General features: G+C 30.7%; 2 protein-coding genes across 2 annotated transcripts; one reads left to right on the forward strand and one right to left on the reverse strand.

Moving 5' to 3' along the window:
* The first annotated feature begins 2,466 nt into the window (after window positions 1-2,466).
* Window positions 2,467-4,774, forward strand: LOC113552470 (solute carrier family 2, facilitated glucose transporter member 3-like). The gene is made up of 6 exons (XM_026955348.1): window positions 2,467-2,500; window positions 2,605-2,982; window positions 3,305-3,597; window positions 3,725-3,946; window positions 4,056-4,304; window positions 4,523-4,774. Exons 1-6 carry the CDS (start codon window positions 2,467-2,469, stop codon window positions 4,772-4,774), a joined length of 1,428 nt encoding a protein of 475 aa, XP_026811149.1.
* Window positions 4,775-11,271: 6,497 nt separating this feature from the next.
* On the reverse strand, window positions 11,272-20,418 carry LOC113554130 (broad-complex core protein isoforms 1/2/3/4/5-like). Its single transcript, XM_026957837.1, has 5 exons — window positions 19,892-20,418; window positions 13,902-14,888; window positions 13,747-13,824; window positions 13,486-13,540; window positions 11,272-13,372 (listed from the first exon to the last, which is right to left on the reverse strand). The coding sequence occupies exons 2-5, from the start codon at window positions 14,835-14,837 to the stop codon at window positions 12,690-12,692; spliced, it is 1,752 nt and encodes a 583-aa protein (XP_026813638.1). The 5' UTR covers window positions 14,838-14,888; window positions 19,892-20,418; the 3' UTR covers window positions 11,272-12,689.
* Window positions 20,419-21,527: the final 1,109 nt, after the last annotated feature.

Below are 21,527 nucleotides of genomic sequence, written 5' to 3' on the forward strand. Positions count from 1 at the left end.
TAAGTATAAATAATTTTATTTAATACTCAACTTTATAAGAAAAACAGTAGATTTCACTTTTCGCTAATTAGAAAATTACCACAAAATACTTTATACACCAATAGCATCTATATTTTATAAATAGTATATTATAATTATCATACACATTACCGATTTGTATTGGTTGACTGTTTCCATAAAATATTTCTTTGCAAAAATAATAAATAAACGACAATTATATACGAATTCAAACTCGACGTAATTATTTTTAATTATTTAATAACACAAAACTACATATTTAAAAGAATTTTTTTTACGTTGATAAAATTATGCTTATAAAATAACTATAAATACGAATAACGAATACAAATAATAAAAAAAAAAAAATTATATAATATTTTTAAATTTTGTACATATACTAATAAATTATGTAATTTGTGGTAATAGTAAGTTGGTTATTTTAAAAAGGTAAGCTATAAATTATACAACATACGATAATGTTGTAAATCACAAAGACATTAAATAATTTAAAAATAATAATGAAATATTTCAATTATTACAAAAATATTTACACAATTTTAATCCTTAAAATAATTTCTTTCTCAAACGTTTTTGTATTTTGTTGTAATTAAAAAATGAATAACTATATAGATACAAGAAATTTTTATTAAATGTTGAAATTATCATTTTCTGTATATGTTGAATTATCTATAGATGTTTAACATTTTCAATGTCTTAGTTTTATATCCTTATGAATGCCGATAAAAAAGCTTTAAAAATTAATGTTATTCACACATCTGTTGTTCTTATAGTTATATAAACTATTTAAAATACACAAGCACAATAAGTTTTATTACAAAATTTGTCAAAATCATGAAATTTTACAAATTGTTTAGCAGCTGACAATTTATAAAATGGTTAATGTTTTAAAGCTAATAAGACTTGAACATTAAATTCAAAGTACCTCAAGTAGATTATATTTAAACGATTGCAATAGCAATGTTTTAATTATTTTTTTATAATTCAAAAATATTATTGGTGGGAATTTCAACTATTTTATACATTATGAAATTGTCTATAGACAACGACATTTTTAAATATTTAAATTTATTTATAAATAATACCTTTTTATACCACTAACTTATTCAAATTGTTTTACGGGAAGATATTATTAACTCAAAAGTTAATAACAAAAATATATAATATGGGCATATGGTATAGGTAAATATATATTATATATTATTATATTCGTAATAATTATATATTATTCATATAATAAATGTAACGTTTTCATCAACAATTAAGTCATCTTACCGAAATATTAATAGTAAAATAAATTACTTTAATAACAATTAGAATAGACATATCATAAAATATACTTAGACAACTAGTGATATATATTATATAAGCTGATAGAATTGTCTCCCTTCGGCGTTCAAAATCATTTTTATATACATACAAATATACAATGTTGTATCATTGAATTCAAGTTTAAGATTTAACACATCCATTACAGTAATCCACTTAACACCTACTGCAGCAGCAAATAATTATTTATTAATTGTGTTATATAATCAAAACATATTCAGTTCTTTGCAGTTATTTATTTGAATATTTGATGCAGTTATGTTCCGTAACCTTACGGCTTACTTAGATATTAATAAGATAATCGTAAATGTATTATATGAAAACATATTGAATTGTAAATTGAAATAATGTGTCATGTGCGTTGGAATGGAATGAATTTTATGTAAAGTAAAATTATCATGTTTAATAAGACTTTTTTAATTGTTGTGTATTAATAATCATTCGTGTATAATTTTAATATTTTATTAATATTGATTTTATTAGAAATAGTTTAATTACAGAAAAAATAACTATTAAAAACTAAGAATTCCTTTAAAAAGCTTCAAGATTTAGGCGTGTCCGCCCTTTCATTAAGGCTTTTTCAAGATGCTCATGCATATAGTCAACACAACTTACAACACCATTTTCATGATGCCACCTTAAAGTAGGTGTAATTGACTAATTGAGTATTAACTAATTATCAATAATTTACAGCCAATCAGACTTACGGGATATATTTCAGTGAACGGATTTCTTTGTAAATAAGTCAATGCTTTTATTCGATTACACTAAAGTCTTGATAATTAATATAATTGTTTGTCTTCGTATTTTTCGTCTTCGAAAATCGCTTTTTCTATAATTCGTAATAACTATGATCTGTACTGATATAATGATACGATACTAAATAATAATGTTTTTATGATAAACAAACAAAAATACGAAGATTTGTTTTATAACGTCATTGTAATCAGCGTTTTATTATATTGTTTTAAACTAGTAACCATGGATAAATGTTTACTATAACAATTATTAATAAAATTAACAGACTTGATTTTGTCGTACCTTCATTCAGCGTTTTTGTATTTGTTATTCTTGTATTGTATACACAGCAGTTAAACTCAAAAAAATATTAATTCCACAATGGAATCATCAACAAATATTCGCGCTTTTACTGGTAAGTTAAAAATTATTTCAATTATTTAAAAAAAAAAAAATACAAGTCTACGCCTATGTGTAGATATTTTTGTACATCGCGTTATAATATGTATACGTTTTCAGTATTATCAGTGGCGATGGCTATCGGTATTATAATCCGACAAATGGAATGGTCGTCTCTGATCCCACAGCCAGAATCACAGATTTTTCCATCATCGATTTCCGGTGCTGACCTTTGGTGCTCGCTTTCGCCCATCTTTTTCGTAGCTGGTGCCGTGATTGGTGCATTGCTCTCAGGGCCCGTCTGGAGGTGTTTTGACAGCCGACTGAGTATGGCATTTTTTGATACTGTTTTGATCGGCGGTCTGAGCATCGTTACTTTACCAGTCACATCGACGGAGTTGATGGTAGCCAGTAGATTATTACTCGGAATCGGTTCTGGCGCTATGTCCGCTATTGTACCCGCATACGTTGGCGAAATTTCGCACCCAAAGTTCCGAGGTATCTTTTACAATTACGCACATTCATTTTTCCTTAGTACTTAAAAAATTGTAACCATAAAATAAAATACATAGTATATAAACACTAATAAATAATATATGGTAACATATATATACTACCACATAATATTATAACGAGTAGCCTAGCTGCCTAGCCTGGTGAAAAAATTCTTACAGTATTACAATAAAAATAAATCAGGCGCAATTACTTAACAGTTTTTTCTATCGGTGTTTTTTATTTTCATTTTTATTTATCTCCGGAAAACGTCGATCGATTGTCATTTGTTTTCTATCACTTACAAACAATAATTTTTTTTTCGTAGGCAGAATGGGTATACTGTTCTATGCGGTCATGGTAATGGGCATCGTGATATCCGACGTGTTTGGCTCATTCAAACAATATGATATTCATCAACCTTTCAGCATACCGTTCAACGTGTATTGCAGCTTATTCATTAAATTACACTCGATTGGATTGTGTTTCGTTCCTAAACTGCCGTACTCAACGTCAAACAATTTTCTCGAACCAAACCATAGCAACGACGAAAGTCTAAGCACTATAAATTTGTTGGGTGAACCCTTTAGGATGGACGTATTGCACTCAATGGTCTCAATGGTATATTATATTTATACATAATATGATAATATAAAAAGAAAAAAGAGAGATAATTACATGTGATTTCATGTAAGAGAGATTTATAATACAAAACACAACCACATATGGTTGTATTTTTTTTAAATAGTTTTCCGATTACCACAATACATATCGACGAAGTTCATGGCATATATTGGACGCATTTAGTTGCCGTGCGGATCGCAAAGCACTGTTGATCGGTGTCGGATGTATGTTCTTCCATCAAATGTGTGGTATAAATGTAATGATATCGTACATGTTTCCTGTAATGAAAATGGCTGACATTGACGTGGACCCTAAAATGGTATCCATCGCAATGGGAATCGTTCAAGTTAGTTACAAATTTGTAATTTACGTCTGAATTTGATTCTTACATTTCCGCTCACGCCTGAGACATAGGTATAATATACTTATACATTAAATTGAATAATTTATTTTAGGTCATTATGATGCTTGTCGCAATATTTATCATAGACAGCAAAGGTCGTCGTATGTTATTAATATATTCGGCAGTGATTATGTGTCTATGTTTGGTTGGTTTGGCATTCTGCATCATTATTAAAATGCAACTAAATGCTACTACATTCAATGATATATCGATGATTCTCATTATGTTTTTCATTATGGCGTATTCTTTAGGATTTGGACCTGTCCCTTGGGTTATATTGGGAGAAATATTTTCGACCAAAGTACGTATAAATGACCTCAATATAATATTATATTATTTATAAAATGAAAACTTATATAATACATGTAAAATTAACAATATCGCATAACAATATAACATAATATATATTATCTTCTTAAAATATATAAATTAATATTTTCAATAATAATATCTAAAAGAGAACCAATTATACACAATTATAATTTAAGTAAATACATGAATATTATGGTTATTTTTTAGGTAAAGTCGTACGGAATAAGCTTTGCAACAGCTATAAACTGGCTACTAGTGTTAGCAAGTGCTTACTTTCCATACGAAATGAACAAGTTTTTCGAAATCGAATATATCTTCTTGTTTTACTTTGTGTTATGCCTTTGTGGTGCATTATTTGTGTGGCGGTTTCTACCAGAGACAAAACAATTCAGCTTAATAGATGTTCAGAGGCAATTAGACATCGATTATGAACATATAAATTACATACCTGCAGTATAATAATATATGTCAACTGCACGTGGCGACGCCTCACCTCTATGTGCTGATGCATCACCTTTAGATGGCGATACTTCACCTCTTTGTGGTGATATGTCACGAGAAAAATGACGAAAGTCGGTACTAAACCTCCAAACAATATAGAAAAATGGAGTAGTATTTCCGATTTAAAACTATCAAATGTATAAACAGTATCTATTTCCTAGCACTACTAGTTACAACTCTTACCATTGATTATAGAATAGAATTTAATCAATGCTCATTCCAATCTATTGTCCTAATCCCCAGATTATTAAACTATATCAAGTTTTTCTATTAGCATATCAACTTATATGTTACTTATTTGGTCCACTATACCTATTTCGACTTCGATGTATTTTGTCATCATAAAACTATTCAGTTTACCGCCCCAGCTGATAAAATTTTTATATCATAATACTTGGAAGGGGGTTCACTGATCGGGTTTAAACCACCGCTTCTTCCCAATTGTTTATATTACTACTAACATACCAATTATTATTAATTATGGTATACCAACAAGATGGAGAAATAAATAACCACCAAACCAACCAGTGCGGGTATGTTACTTTTTAAAAGGAACTTGGATTATAATATATTCCTAACCTACTCATTAAATTAGTAAAAAGGCAATAGATCACTTTTCCTTTTTGTAAAAATGTAAAAAAAAATACTTAACTTTTATCAATGAAAACCAATGCTTTTCTTTAATTATAATACATTGTTTAGTTATATTATTAATTGTATATAAAAAAAAAATTAAATAAACATTAAAATATTTTTCAAATGTATATCGTTAATTCTTTACTTTTTTTTTTTGTACAAATACTACCCTGTGCAATACTAAACATTTTTTAACTAATACATAATAAGATCAAATTTCTGTTTTATATTTAAAAAATTAAAAATTGAAAGTATAGAAATTAACATTGATTAATTTATCAATATTTATAAAACAACACGAAATACAATTCAAAGTTATATTACCCATTAGGTGAACTTTTTAACCAAATAATATATAACTATTTATATATTATGCCCACCAATGTATATCCTGTGTTACTTCAAAATATCGCTCCTATATCACACAATTGCGTGTACGTTAAACAATTTACTTTAATATTTACCCCGAAAGTCAAACGATTGCGTGTGATTCGCTGTGCAACATTGCCACATTTAAATTTTTATCTGTGATCAGTAAAAATTAAATTTTGAAAAAATGACTTATTAAGTGAAAACGTCTAAAAAATAATAAAAGGTTAAAATAATAAATTGTAAAAGTGTATTCAATTTAAAATTGTATACCTATCTATTGGTATCGCTTAAATGACTAATTTTTGACAAGTATGTTATAATATTTTAATGAATTTTGTACTTATTTTATTATTTCATGGTTTTTTCTATAAGAATTAAATTAGCATTTTCCATATTTTGAATTCAACCTTTAAGCTTTCAATACTGATTGCATTTTCGTACATCATGTTTTCAGAAAGATGGGAGCTATGAAATTAAGCGTTATAAGTTCGATGGAAACTTTCGGATTAATTTTAAATTGTACATTCTATTAGTTTAAATCAAATAGCAACAGTGCTTCAAAGTTGCAGATAAAAATCGTTCTTACGCAATCGTGAACATCAATTTTCTACGATTGCCTATGTCTCCCACACCAACATGGACGTTTTAATAATTATATTTATTAATTTTTGTATTAAAATTTGAAAGTATCAGTGTACTTAAGAATAAGTGTAAGTATAACATTGAATGATCTAAAAACATACATCAACATTTCACAGTTACCAAAACTCGGGAGTTTATTGAAATGACTAACGAGTATAATACACAAATAATAAATATAAATATAATTCATTTAATGGCTATGTAATTACACATCATAACTATATGTTGATTTTTATGCTCAACGTAGAATGGAATTTTGTATTTCTATCACAAAATATCTTACGCAGTATAGGGCGTCGGCTGTAATTTGCGGTGTACTGCAGTACCTATATATTTGTTATTAGTTTATTACCTATGCCATATGGGTATATGCTATAGGCATATCATATATACTCTTATTATAGGCCATAAAAACATTTCCGATGTTAGTTTTTTTTAAATCAAATACCTACTTTAAAATTTAGTGAAATAGTGAAACCGAGACTGGCACTCCGCGGGTATAGTTGGTCCCCACTGTTTGGGCATGAGTAGTATGAATGCATGTCTGCACCCGTGAGTTTCTTGTATTATAATTTTTTCATTCACGGCTGTTCGTCTTTAACAATTTGTGTTCGACTGTTGTTTTTCCAGTATAATCATTTACCACAGTACTCTATCGTTATCACGATTCATGACGTTATACTCCGTGTCTCCGTTCGCTCGTGGTTGGCTGTTGCGCACGTATTGCACGAACCAAACTCGCCGTACCCTGCTACAACCACCCATATCCTCCCGCCATTCCCGCCGTTGCTACAATCGCACTCTCAAGTCACATTCTCGCGGCGTACGGTGTATGTGCATTTGTACACTGTATTATGAATATAATTTTCATGATAATAATATTATATTCGATTATTTCCATCACGGTTTTAGTGTAGTGTACTAACTACTAGTGTAAGTGTACTGTGTACCGTGCGTCCGTGCTGTTTCCAATTCAATATAGTGTAATATGTGTTCCACGCCTCCGCACTATATTTCTACAGCGACGCGGTTAACGTCGTTGGGTGTTGAATTTGTACGTATCTACTTGCTTACATACTTACGCCGTCTTAGTTTTGAACGTGTGCTGTACAGTCGTGCGGTACGTATCGCGTTTGACACGTTGTCCGTTGTCCAACTCCACGACCGCCATCACGCAGTGGCGCAGTTATATATGCTCGGTGCTTGTTGTCGTCGTGTTCGGCCCATCGCCATTTCTCGCGTTATTCGGTATAATCAGTGCTACTTTAGATTTGATACTCGTATATAAAATCATGTTTCCGGCCTTTTTCGCACGCGAATATAGTAATGCGCGAATGCCGCCACGAATTGTTCACATCATCCATTCCAGCAGCCATCGAAGTGTCCCGTCTGGTCTACGAACGGTTGGTTACTTGCCTACAATCCATCTCTTGATCAAATACTATTGACCGAGTACTTGGACTATTACACTACTGCGTGTATCTGGATGCGTATGATAACGATTAAGCGTACTGATGGCCAATCGATTGACGAAGCAGAAGAGGGAGGCGCTAAATATAATCGGTTCCAAATCTTTTTGTGTGCCTATGCCCATCATGGTACAATTGGAAAAGCTCGGTAACGCGGTGAATATGTGCGGACATCATCTATTCGTCACATCCCCTACTCTTCCCCGAGAACAAATCGGTGGTAGAGGAGGCTACTACGGAGTGCTCCAGCCCCCTGGACCCGGAGGCTTTTTGAGGCAATAATGAACGCAATTAGCAATGCCGAACCCGGTCCTTGCCGGTCTGTCGTGACCTATAAAGGTCTACAGCCAAACCAAAATCTGATTGGCTTCAGACCACTCGGCCGCCGCCATTCACAAGCTAAAAATGTAGCTTTCGGCGCGGGCATTACTGAAGTAAGGTTTCGTGAAGATCCCGTCGACGCTGCTATGAACTTCGATTTATTATTGTCGATATATAGTATTTTAAAAAATACCAAGGGGTTTAAAGTCTCTAACGTGATTTTCTCAGAACTGAGCAAAGTTTTGGATCCGTGTCACAAACAGTGATTAGCCGACCCCTTCTGACCACTGAAAAACAAATAAACCTCCTATCAACCATAAGACCTACATCCGTAGCAGAAGAGTCTCCCGAATATTTCGGCGAAGCCGTCTTCTTTTGCCATCAGCTCATGAAAGAATCCGGCCCGAACGCAGACCACACAACACGGTGTATGATATCACCGGTCGCGGGGTTACCCATTCCACCACAGTGGGTAGATAATCGTAACTTACGCCGGAACCTGCTGCCCTCATTATTCATGGTGGAGATTTTTTAAAGCATGCCTCATAACGCAAAAAGTTATCGCTGGGATATAGTGCGGAAAATGGTTACAGCTCAAACGACAGAAGGACTAGGCATTTTACCTTCTTTTCTATGAAACTACTTACATGAACACAAATATGGATCGCACATATTGCATAGGTATATGCAGTAATATAGTGCCTATCGTGTGCACTTCGCCAGATCACATACGCTCAATATTCTTAAAATATATCTTGTAATTATATTTCTTAATAATAACAAAAAAACAAAACAAAATACTGTGTGATTATTTTTAAGACTTACACTAAACAGGTACTGTTTAAATTCAAATTTAATAATACTTTCAATTACTGAAAAAATGTCCTAGTCTGAAACGCGAAGTCGTTTGCAAAGTAAATTTGTTATTTATGAATTTTATTGTATTTCAATGATATCATTAAATTATTACAATTTTCAATAAGCACGATGATATTGAAAAGATATAAAAAAATATGTATACAATTTTAGGTCGCTTATAGGTTATTTTAGATTTGTTTCGCCACTGGTAAAAACTAATATAAAACTATATAACATAGTATTTAAAGTAAAATAACAGTAGGTAATTTTCTGATGTATTATAATTTAAAAATATAAATTACAAAAAAAAATTGTAAGATATAAAAATCGAGCTTGTTCAATCAAATTTGTATCGATTTTTTTTTTGATTTTATTCGTTTATTATAATATTTCTAACATAAATTTTAGATTAAGAGTTGTTTAAAAATAGATATCTACCTATATAAAATATAGAAGTAATAAACTTTTAACAAATATATACCAAATTAGTAATAAATGTATTCCATTGTTAATATGAACTGTACTCAAAATTAATCAGACAATAATTACATTTTTTTTTATATTTAAATACTTTTTTTTTCTATGTTTGAAACTGACGACGCCGTGGAAACTGCTTTCGCATTACTTCCACAAATATTTAAATACTTACGTTTGTGAATATTACATCCCTAGAATTTAAATTTTAAAAAATGTTTATAATTTTAGCCATAGTTATGATTTTATGATTTTTAAATAACAAAAAATAAACATCAAGTTTGAGTTGAAATATTTTATTTGTAAGGAGAAGTTATTCATCACTTACAATTTTAATGAATTTTATTGTGAAAAGGTACCTAGACCTAGGTACAAATATTATATATATTATATATAATATTATTACGCTAATAAAAAAAGTTGCTAATTGCAAACAATATTACCATTCAACCGTTGGATTTATATTTTTAAAGTAGGAAATAAATAGTCTGTATTATTTATTCATATATATAATACATAATACATGTATAAATATTAAACTATACAATGATAATTGATAGTATGAAACACACACCATGCTCTATATAGAAATTGTTTTTTTTTAATCAGATGAATAGTTGATATTATAAAGTATATAACTATGAAGATTTACTACTAAACCTAACTTACTACAACATATTAGTTATTGTTACAAAGGATAAATCCTATACGTATGTTTATAAGATTTTTAGAGAAGAAAACACATTTATATCAATTATGTTAGACAAACTTAGAACAATATTCAGTCTTATAATAAAAAAAATAAATAAATAATTAATACATGATAATAATTTGTATATGATGTAACAAAACAATGTAAGAAAAAATAAGCACGTCTAATAAATGAGATAAAATAGTAATATTATTAATATATAATATAATTTATAAATTTTATTATTATACCTAGTAAACAATTTTCCTAAAAAAAAAATTAGTCAAAAAAGATTAAAAAATTATAACTGAGTTTTAAGTCAAAATAATAATAGTATTATAATTATCATCATAGTAAGTCTAACTATTTAAACTATTTAAACATATTATTAAAAAATTATAACTTATTATAGAACACTTATTTAAAACATTAAAATTTGCACTTGTATTTTTATTACAAATGAAAAACATAATATTCTTAAAAAATTTATTTTTTAACCTTATATTCCACAAATGTATAAATCTCAAGCACATATCAGTTTAACTTCCATTTACATAAATAAAAAAAATAATTTTTTTAATATTAAATACAAAAATTTTAATTAACATTATACAATATTTAATCTAAATAGTAAAAATCCTATGATATAAACAAAAACGCAAAACATAAATTTTTCAATTTACCAAAATAATTGAACAATTTTTTGCAAAAATAAAAAGGAATAAATAGTAAATATAATTTTAACAACATGTCATATAAATCTAAACTTTTAATTAGCATTACAATAAATACCCTTAATAAAGCCCAAAGTTAAAATAACTCGAACAAAAACAAAACAATTATTAAATAAAAATAAATAAAAACATAAGTCTTCAATACCAATATAGTAATATATAATAAAATGTACAATGAAAGGTCGCAAACATGAGATACATTTTTAATTATATTTTCTAAATTACATTTTAAATACTTTGTAATAATATGAAGGCATGTAGTTCTATATAAATACATTTAAAAATAGTTATTTATTTATAGTGTTGTACTTTAAATTATATTTTAAGGATTTATACCAATTTGTGTAGAACAAATAAATAAAATCGACAAAGTCCAAATTTGTCTAAATTGCATCCTACCCAGACAAGTAAATTCAAACACGAATTTTCTACTTTTTTTTTTTCAATTAACTATATTACAATAACAGATGACCAAAAATTTAAATTATATAATTATTCAAGTTAAATGTTTTTTTTTTCTAACAAAAAACCAATTCAGTCTTGAATTCACACCTTTGTTCCTGTAGACATCATAAATAATATACTATTGCAATTTGTAGTTAAATTGATAAACCTCAGTAGGAACAAAGCTGAGAATGTTTAAATCAAACCAGTCAAAATGTGTATCAGTTCTTTTAAAATTAAGGCTACTCAGTCTTATTATTTAACTATGTGAAATGTAACTGAATTATACAAATATAATATTGGCCCCCAAAATAGTGTTTGCTAAAACTAATGAACACATGATTTTCATTTCTGATACACTGAGCATTGAGTATAATAAAGCTTCTAACAATGTTTGTGTAACATTATGACATAGAACTGCATGAACACATTAGTTAGTACATTATTTAGAAGTATCAGTGTAGATTATTTAACATTAAAAACAGTCTCCTTGGTTTAAATTAACTAAACAAAATATAATATATATGTATATTATTACTACTTAACTACATAATATTTTAACAAGTAGCAGTCTTATGCGGTTTGAGATATCTGTTTCATGAATATTAATAAAAATAATAATAAATGGAGGGAATCATTTAAGTGAAAATAGAGTGGATAAGCATTTGTAATTGTAGTCAGTTATTTACAATCGGTACCTACAACTTTTGGTAGATATTTTGATACAAGGAACTCTTAAATAACGATAATTGAGCAGTTGTCGGGATTAAATGGCATTTATAAAAATGTTACCTGATATTAGATGTAAAACACAACCATTTAATTAGCTACCTGAAACAATGTTTTTGATTTAAATTTTTTCAGACTTGAAATTCACATTAAAATTAAAATTGTAAATAAAATGTACGTTATTAAATCAAGGTTATACCCAAAATTTGCAAGTTTGATTGACCCAAAAACAAAAACTTATATTTTTTATAATATAGTGTCAACATTTTAAAATAATTTAAATCCAAGAGAATATTGAAGTACAAATTCTCAATTTAACTATACAACCTTTACTGCACCAACTAACCCTGGTACGTCTTTTATCATTAACCAAAATTTTAAAATGACATTACTAAAGCTAAAAAAGATGACTTTAAATAGCCTAGAACTAAGATTAGGTTTCAGTAAAATTCAATTATTGAATTCGGATTGCACATACTGCCCATCCAATGTAAACCACCATTTCAGTCCCTATCGTCATTACCAGCGGCTAACATGGGTACAGAGGGCGTTTGACTAATAGGCGCCATAATAACTCTAGATGTAGGTGTTGATTGCATTGATGACTCAGATTTACGAGACACCGATAAATCTTGCGCTTGGTCATCATTGTCAGTCGGAGTTGGTGATCGTGTGTCTTCTCTGTGTCCGGCATATTTAATCAGTTCTGGGCTACACGGTGAGCCTCCATCATCCATCCTGTCTGAACGAGGTGAATGCCCGTTGTTTGAGGTTTCATGATCTGATTTTAAAGGCATTCCAGATAATCCAAGAGCATGATGTAAGAAACCAGCAGTTGCATGTTCCATGGCTGTAGAATGACCGGATTCATCTTCAGCTCCAGACATTTGTCCTGAGAACATAACACTGCTAGTACCTGGACCTAATCCATATGCAAAGCCAAGATTGCCATTGTTGACTCCTGATCTGCGAAATGGACGGCTTGTGGTTATACCAAGTTTCTTCACTTTATCATAGAGGGTACGAGACGGAACTCCAAATTTTCTAGAAGCTTGTAATGCACTCATGCCAGTTCGAACAGCATCTATTGCTGACATAATATCTTGCCGTGTATACTGTTTGTATCTTTTCCACTCAGGCTTATGAGATGGGACATAAGTTGCAATTCCTGGAGTTACAATACCACCTGTGTAACAAAGTAACATAATTAATCATAATATGATATATACAATTTTGGTAAAATAATACATAATAATTATGTAATGCTGATAAATAGAAGTAAATTAACAAAATAATTACTTTTTGAATCGCCATACATTGATTGAGGTGAGGATGAATTATTCATTTTTCCCATCTAAAAAAAATTATTGAAATATTTTTAATAATGATTTAAGTATACTGTTAAGTGTTGACTTTTGGTAATTACAATTTCAAGAGGTATAAAAATAATTTGAATAATTAAGAAAGGCATAATATTGAATCAATAAAAAAAAAAACATTGATAATTATGAGTTATAACATTTTAAAATATAGCTATATATAAGTATATATTTTATTTACCCTTATAATTTCTTCATCGTCATTCATTGACATATCAGGAGGATATGGAGAATGAGGCTCTGATCCTTCTATTTTAATCTGCAATCAATGTAAGTATCATATTAAAATTTGCATTTTTCTATGTGTATAGAGAAAATATTAAATTAAATACCGACCTTTGAAAATTGACTGCTATGTTCAGATCCATTAGACTGAGGTCTATGATGTTCCATTGCTTCAGAACCATATAATATTGGAGCTAGTTGTTGTGAGGAATCAGCTTGTCCCTGACCAAGTACAGTCCTTAATATAGGTGTATCTCGGCCCATCAACATGCTAGACAATTTTTTGCGACGCAACGGCGACATTCCCGGATGTCCAGCAATCATAGCATCATAACTACCACCAAACATTGCATTTGTCACAGGTGTTGAAGACAACTGCATGGCAGGCATTGGCCACATCGGAACGTTACTTCTTCCCGGTCTATGGTCAGTTAATGGTGGTGATTTCCCATAATAGTTTTTGTTGTAGAATGGCGATTGGTGGGTAATACCAGTACTATGCGGGGGTGAATCATTATGCTCATTATTATTGTTAATGTTGATGGCGAGATCTTTGGATGCACTCGTATTTCCATCTGGTGATACATGATTTGGAGACGAAGTGCTTATTATATTACGGTCTTCGTCAACAGTTGGGGTTGCACTCTGTGGTTGATATGTATTGTCTTGGACGAGTCCTTTGACTTTTAGCATTTCAGCAACCTTTAGCAAAGCGGCTAATTGATCATGAGCAATATTTACTTCACCTTTGTACATATAGTCAAGTATGGCTTTCATTTCAGAATGGCCAACGTCTTTTAGTACAACTGCAGAGTGTTTACCAGGTACTTCAGCGAATACTGACTGAAAGTATGATGAACACGCAGCCAATACCATTTTATGACATTTGACAGGTGGACCACCCTCACAAAACAGTGTAGTATCGGTAAATTCTTCAGATTGAAATAATTGAACAAATACATTAGTTAGATTTGTCTGATGATTATTCCATCTCAAACAGTACTGTTGGTCTTGTCCAGAAATCGTGTTTAAATGGTTGTTAGTCATTTTGATCAAATTCAATTTAATGTCTGTTCATCAACTTGAATTTTTAAAAATCTAAAAATAAAATAGGATTTTAAATTAGATTAAGTATAACTTTTAATATTATTTTATCAATCTATTATTTATTAATCTAAGTCACATGATAAAATCAAATAAACTACGGAAACCTCAGTACACACGTATTGCAGTAATGGACTATATTATATATATATATATGTGTGTGTGTGTGTGTGTGTGTGTGTGTGTGTGTGTGTATTAACGGACGGGGATTTATAGACTACCTATAGCTATTTACACTTTTTATTTGTACTATTAAATTTTAAGAAATAAAGGAAGAGCATATTTTCAATTTGTGTCCAATAAAATATAATGAGTAATAACTGTAAAAAAAGATACACGGACACGTACTAATTTGAAGCGAGGTATCCATTGACACTACTTCACTGTTATTAAAATATACGAACAAAAGTACAAAATAAAAATGTAAATAAGTAAAAATATGTGTAATGTTTGTTCAATATACACTAAACCATGTAATATTCTAAATACTAATGTGAAACGTTAGACAATGCATGTAAAAATGGTTGATCATTTGATATTTGATTGAATAAAAATGATCCTCCCGCCTCGAAAAATAGGGGAAAAATCATAATTACTATAATTACAAATATGTAATTCAATTATATTGTAAACACATTAAAAATTAGACCGTCTAGACAAAATACGTAACAAACTATGATTGTTTTGACACAAAGTCGACTCATTGACAAAACTTCAATGCACAAGAGTGAAAACCGATGATTTGTTTTAGAAAAAAAATTTTAAAATCAAACATAAATAAGTGTCTTTCGTTCTGGAGAAAACAGAATACACAATTCATTATAATAGTTGTATAAAAGAAAAGACACCTGTGTTGGTTAACATCATTTGACATTTGAAAAAAAATGAATAAGCGACAGACCATAACATCATTCGTCTACCCTATCCACGAACCGTACACAACGACAACCCCAATTGTCTACAGTATGTTCCCACAATATAACATAATTTCAAAAAACAAACCATCATTTTTGATAATTCTATATTTTGTATGAATAATATTTAAAATTCCGACCGTCAACCCCTACTCAACAATTTAGCATTACCAACTCTCAAATAGATATAGGTAGTGTTGAAGAATCTTCAAATATAAAGACTAAAGATAATAATATATTAATATTTATTAAAGTTATTAAAATGGTGATTTTAATTTATTTACATTAAATATCGTTTAACGTATCATTTATTTCATAAGTCTATCAACAAAATTATACTTATGAAATATGAATATGCCATATATACTATACAGTTATATACTTATTAGTTATTAAATTACACATTTAGCACATAAGCAGACAATGGAGTACACAAACGAAAGAATAATATTCTATATTACAATATTTATAATATCTAATAACATTATCTCAACATTATACTTTTTGTATGATGTTATAATGACTCAACAGTATATTTTTGTTTATATCCAAAAAATATATCCTATAAACAATTGAAACACTCTGTATACACACACGCCCGCATAATAACAAAACGTTTTTTATACAATAACGGCATCGCGAATACGGAATCGGTCCCAGACATAACAACCCTCGAACGGGACACGGTATTTTAGGTACAGTCCGCCAGACCAGACGGACCCCTCCCACCCATTACAACCAGTGGCAACTATTTTTCACGTTTTAAGTAGGTAGACATCGGTGTGTGTAAAAAAAAATTGCGAAACACGACAATCGTGTCTGGAACGTGGGTCTGACGAAACAGAGGGTGTCTATCTCATTTTTACCTGCTCACTCGTTGTCTGGAAACATATAAACCCTTGCCAAAAAATAATAATAATCAAATAAATCATTTGTGTAAACTTGATGTGTATTCAAATATTAAACGGTACTTTATATTAAATTATATTCATTTGTTATTTGTTGACTTGTTATATTATTTTTACTTTTGTCTCCGTGGTGGGCGGCGTACCACCTAATTCAAAAAATTATCTCGTTTGTCATTTACAAAAGATTTCATGTTTTGACATGCGGAGGTGGACACGTCGACCGAGTATCCCGCTGGCTTCATTTTAGTTGAAACTTTGTCAATCGATGAGTTTTTATGGACACCCCTATGTACTCAATACGTTTTGTAAGTATCGACCCGTAATTTAATTGATGGCAAATGTAAACAGAAAACTTTCAACCGCCATAACAACAATTCTTGAGTAGGGACAATTTAATTTTAAGTTAAGCCCGTTTCTAAGTGTTCTCAAGAAAATGACTAAAAACTTCCATTGGTAAATTAATATTATATAATACGTATTTATTCATATTCATATACATAAGGTATTTCCGATTGTTAAAGTTATAATCATTTATTTGGTATCAATTATAAAACCATATATCTATATAACCAATATAATACTTAAATGTAGGTATGCTCAAAACAATATCGACTCATAACCATAATAATATTTTGTATGTACACATTTGTACCATATTATTCTAATACACAACTGTTGAACTGCTAATAATATCACGAAATATTATCATTATTTAGTATCTATAAAATGAAAGTTTAATAGATTGTTCCTGAGGTTTCCTAGTTTTTTCTAATTTAATCAATCAATAGTGTTTTATCATCCCTTTAACATGCGATTAAGTATCTAGCCTACGAATGATCCAATAAATTTTAGTGAATCATAAAATCGATCAATATTTTATATGAAACCCATGGGTTTCATACAAAATTGTCAAGACTGTTACTAATTAAATCTTAAAACAAGTTGAAATATACTTAATTTTAGTGTTAATGTATAATAAACTTCTTAATATGAACACAATAGAATATATCCTAACAATGTTTAGCTGTTGACCAATGAAAATTTAATAAATAAAATGCCAAACTTATTTTACATTATAAAATACAGTTAACTAAATATTGAATTCAAGAATTGTAACATAATCATGAAAAATCACTTTTATAAAGTAAAATATAGTTTTATACAAAATTTAATTTTTATTTATACGGTGTGCTATTACTTTGCTTTTAGTTCTTAGCAATAAATCAAAACAATCAAATTAAAAATCAATAGCGAAAAATAATGCAATATTTTTCCAAGAACAAAAACTTTTATCAACATCGTATTCTGAATGCGTCGACGTACGATAATGTAAATTTAGAAGTTGATGCATAATGACACACCCACAATTATTACCCTCGACATAGCGAAGAGAGGATACTTCAAATAAACAGGAAGCATTCTACATTCGGATGCTAAAAATATATAAATATATGAAAATACCTATAGAACGATTAACAATAGAAGATAACAACAAATTTTAACTATAGACACAAAAATAAATATATATTTTATTTATTTATGACGAAAAACAATTGAGGTATTGCAAAAATAAAACAATACGTAAAATTACAGTTATAAGCAAATTAGCAACGAAGCAACGCGTTTTTAGTTTTTACCTATTTATAGCCACAGCGCATAGGCATACATATTACGTACCTACACATTACACATTAAAAACAAACAGCAATGGACTATACAATGCACAAATATAAAATAACTAATAAATATCTGCGATATTTTGTTCATTAAAATAATCGCCATTGAAAAAATATTATTTTGTTCTAAAAATTAAAGTACACCCACACCCACCATGTTTATAATCGCCATTTCGTTATCTGAGTGTGTCAAAAATCCATTATTCGTAGAAGCAGATAATTATAATATTCTAGTCTCTAGAGTTTGAATTTCGCCAATTTATATTTTATCATCAAACAAACAATCACTATCAAATGACGATAGGCAAGAAATTACTTGAATTGTAATTATTTTAAATATAAAATTATTACTCACCCTATTATGATAAATATATTTTTATTTTATATTCGTATTAATGGTTTTGTATTAAAAGCAACTAACAAGTATAATATAATTGTATACTCGTCATCGCGATCGGTGGGAAATAGGAAGTGCGCACGGTTAACCGAGGATAGCGTATAGGAGGTAGACGAAAATTAGGTGCGGAGGGGTTGGAAACACACCTTTTTCAATATCGCTAATAACGCAAAAAATAATTTACTTTCCGACAATTCCATACAAAAAGTACATCACCGGAAACTGATCCTGTACGTGTCTTGGTAATATTTTATTATTTTACATTATTAATGTAATTTTTTATATTTCCTATACTACTCACTACACAAGTAATTTCGTAACATTACAAATATTAATGAGATATACATTAGTAACAAAAACCAAATAAAATTCTCAAGTCTAAAACTAAATATCAAACTATTTTTTGAATACAAACAAAACTTTCTTAAAATGTAGTGAAAGCAAACAGGTGTCGTGCAGATGACAGGTGTAAGGGTGGCGAATATAGAATACCGTTCGAAAGACAAGCGATTTCCGATTGCATTGATTATTTATAAAATGATAATCAAAGGAAATGGATAATGGAAAACGAAGATTTTTCGAAAATATCCAAATTATTATTTGTTTGAAAGCTTGTGAAACACAGAAGAACAAGGTTTGTATGAAATTACAGGCCCTATACGAATATATTTACGAAAGTCAAATCACTGATAACCGCTGATTTATATTATGTTTGTTAATATCAAAGATCGGTAGTCTACATTCTACAAGACCGTTGGTATAGAGAGACAATGAAAAATATAACAAGCCATCTGCAAGTAAAAAACGGTTCTCATACGGGACATGGGAACGCGAGGATTTTTCAGTGACCCGTATAGGGTACATTATTAGGGTTAACCGGTTTATTTGCATAAGCGAAAATTTGAATAAAATAAATGCAACCCGCGGTATCCATCAGTGATTTCCATAATTAATATTTGGCGGGGAATACTTTCGCCAACCCCGTCAAGTGGCTATACGGCCCGACCCGCATGCACTATAAATTAATCGTAACTATACTATTTACGATTTATTAATATACAAAGTGTGTAATAAAATCCAATTAGAACTTGTAAATACGTACCGGGATGCATTTCCTGGATCAGCCAGAAGATTACTGCAGAATTCCCATCCAGCACACTCCCGAGCAGACGATTCGGCGCGAATTCGGTACGAAAACGTAATTATTTTATTAAAGTACCGGCAATAAACTTTTTAAGAAAAAAAAAAAATAAACAAACGAATAAACAACTCTTACGATATATTATATAGAACAAATTTTTTTCTCGTTTTGTAGTTTTTAAAATTCAATAGAATAAATTATCTAGTAAAATAATAATAATTGTCTACAATATATTATAATAAATAATAAAACATAATAAATACGAACATACAAAATACATTTAACAAACAGCGACGAAAGTGGTGAAAGATAGAAGGAGAGAGTCGTAAGACGTTCGCGGCGGGGGCCGTACGCGTATCGGTCGTGTCTTCGACTCCGGGCCGACTGTCGGTGTGCGTGACGTGTGTTGGTGTGTGCGAGCGACGTGCGTGTGCAGTGCGGTGGTTGTAACGCCGGCGACAGGGTGCGCCCGAATAAATGCAACTCTCTTTCGGCGAGCGGCGCGCGCGCGTATAATAATGTGCCGCCGCCGCCGCCGCACTCGTATACGCACGCATTCACGTGCACTCTCTCCCGCTCGCACAAACTCTCCGGCGCAACGTCACCGCCGCGCACTCTCTCGCACTCTCTCTCTCTCTCCCACCCCGCCCCGTACACATATACGCACGTTGCGACGACGTATCGTTCGCACACGCACTCTCTCTCCCGAAAAAAAAAAAAAAAAAAAAAACGGGTTGGTCGGCGGCGCACACACGCACGCGACTCACGCACTTTTTTCTACCCCCACCACCGGTGCAGCGCCGTCGTATGGCATGTGCAGTAGACACATAGTAATAGTTATGCGTATGCGTGTGTGTGCGCGTGTATAATAATATTATTAAACGTACTACGTACAATTCACCATACGTTATCTCTCTCCAGACGAGAGAGAGTGTGTGCGTGTGTGTGTGCACTGCTCCTACTCCGAAAAAGTCCTACGCGGATGCGTTTACGCGCGCCGCGCGCGCGCGCGTGTGAGTGTGCGTACGTTTTACGCATATCGCATGTGCATGTGCATATGTGTGCGTATGCGTATGTGTGTGTTTTGAGTATCCTGTTTTTTATGACTTTCCGTATGCGTGTGTATATGTGTGTGTGTGTGTGTGTGTTTTGGTCTCTCTCGCGGCGGGCTATCCGCTCTCTTCCTCTCGTCACACGTATATTATTATGTGTTGTACACACACACACACACAACGATATTTGAATATTCAAACTGGAGTGGTGCCTAAAATGAAGTGAAAAAGAAAAGGAAAAACGACACGCATAACATGTTTTCTGTTTACACGCGCGCAGCGATCGTCGCTGTCGTTTCCCGGCAGATTTTCCACCCGTTTTATCCGTTTTCAACGATGCAATAATAATAATTGTAATAATATTGTTTCTATATCTATATAGAATAATCATAGCGCGCGCGCGTGTATGTGTGTCCTCGCAATGTAACGTTTGGAGAACGATTTTGTCGCTATTGACCGTTTAAACACGTACAAATATTGCGTTATTTCTAATATTATTAGATCACTTATAAATACGACCGAACAGTAATAGTTTCGAGTGGATC

This window comes from Rhopalosiphum maidis, chromosome 2, assembly GCF_003676215.2.
Source record: "Rhopalosiphum maidis isolate BTI-1 chromosome 2, ASM367621v3, whole genome shotgun sequence".
In the NCBI taxonomy this organism is placed as follows: Eukaryota; Metazoa; Arthropoda; class Insecta; order Hemiptera; family Aphididae; genus Rhopalosiphum; species Rhopalosiphum maidis.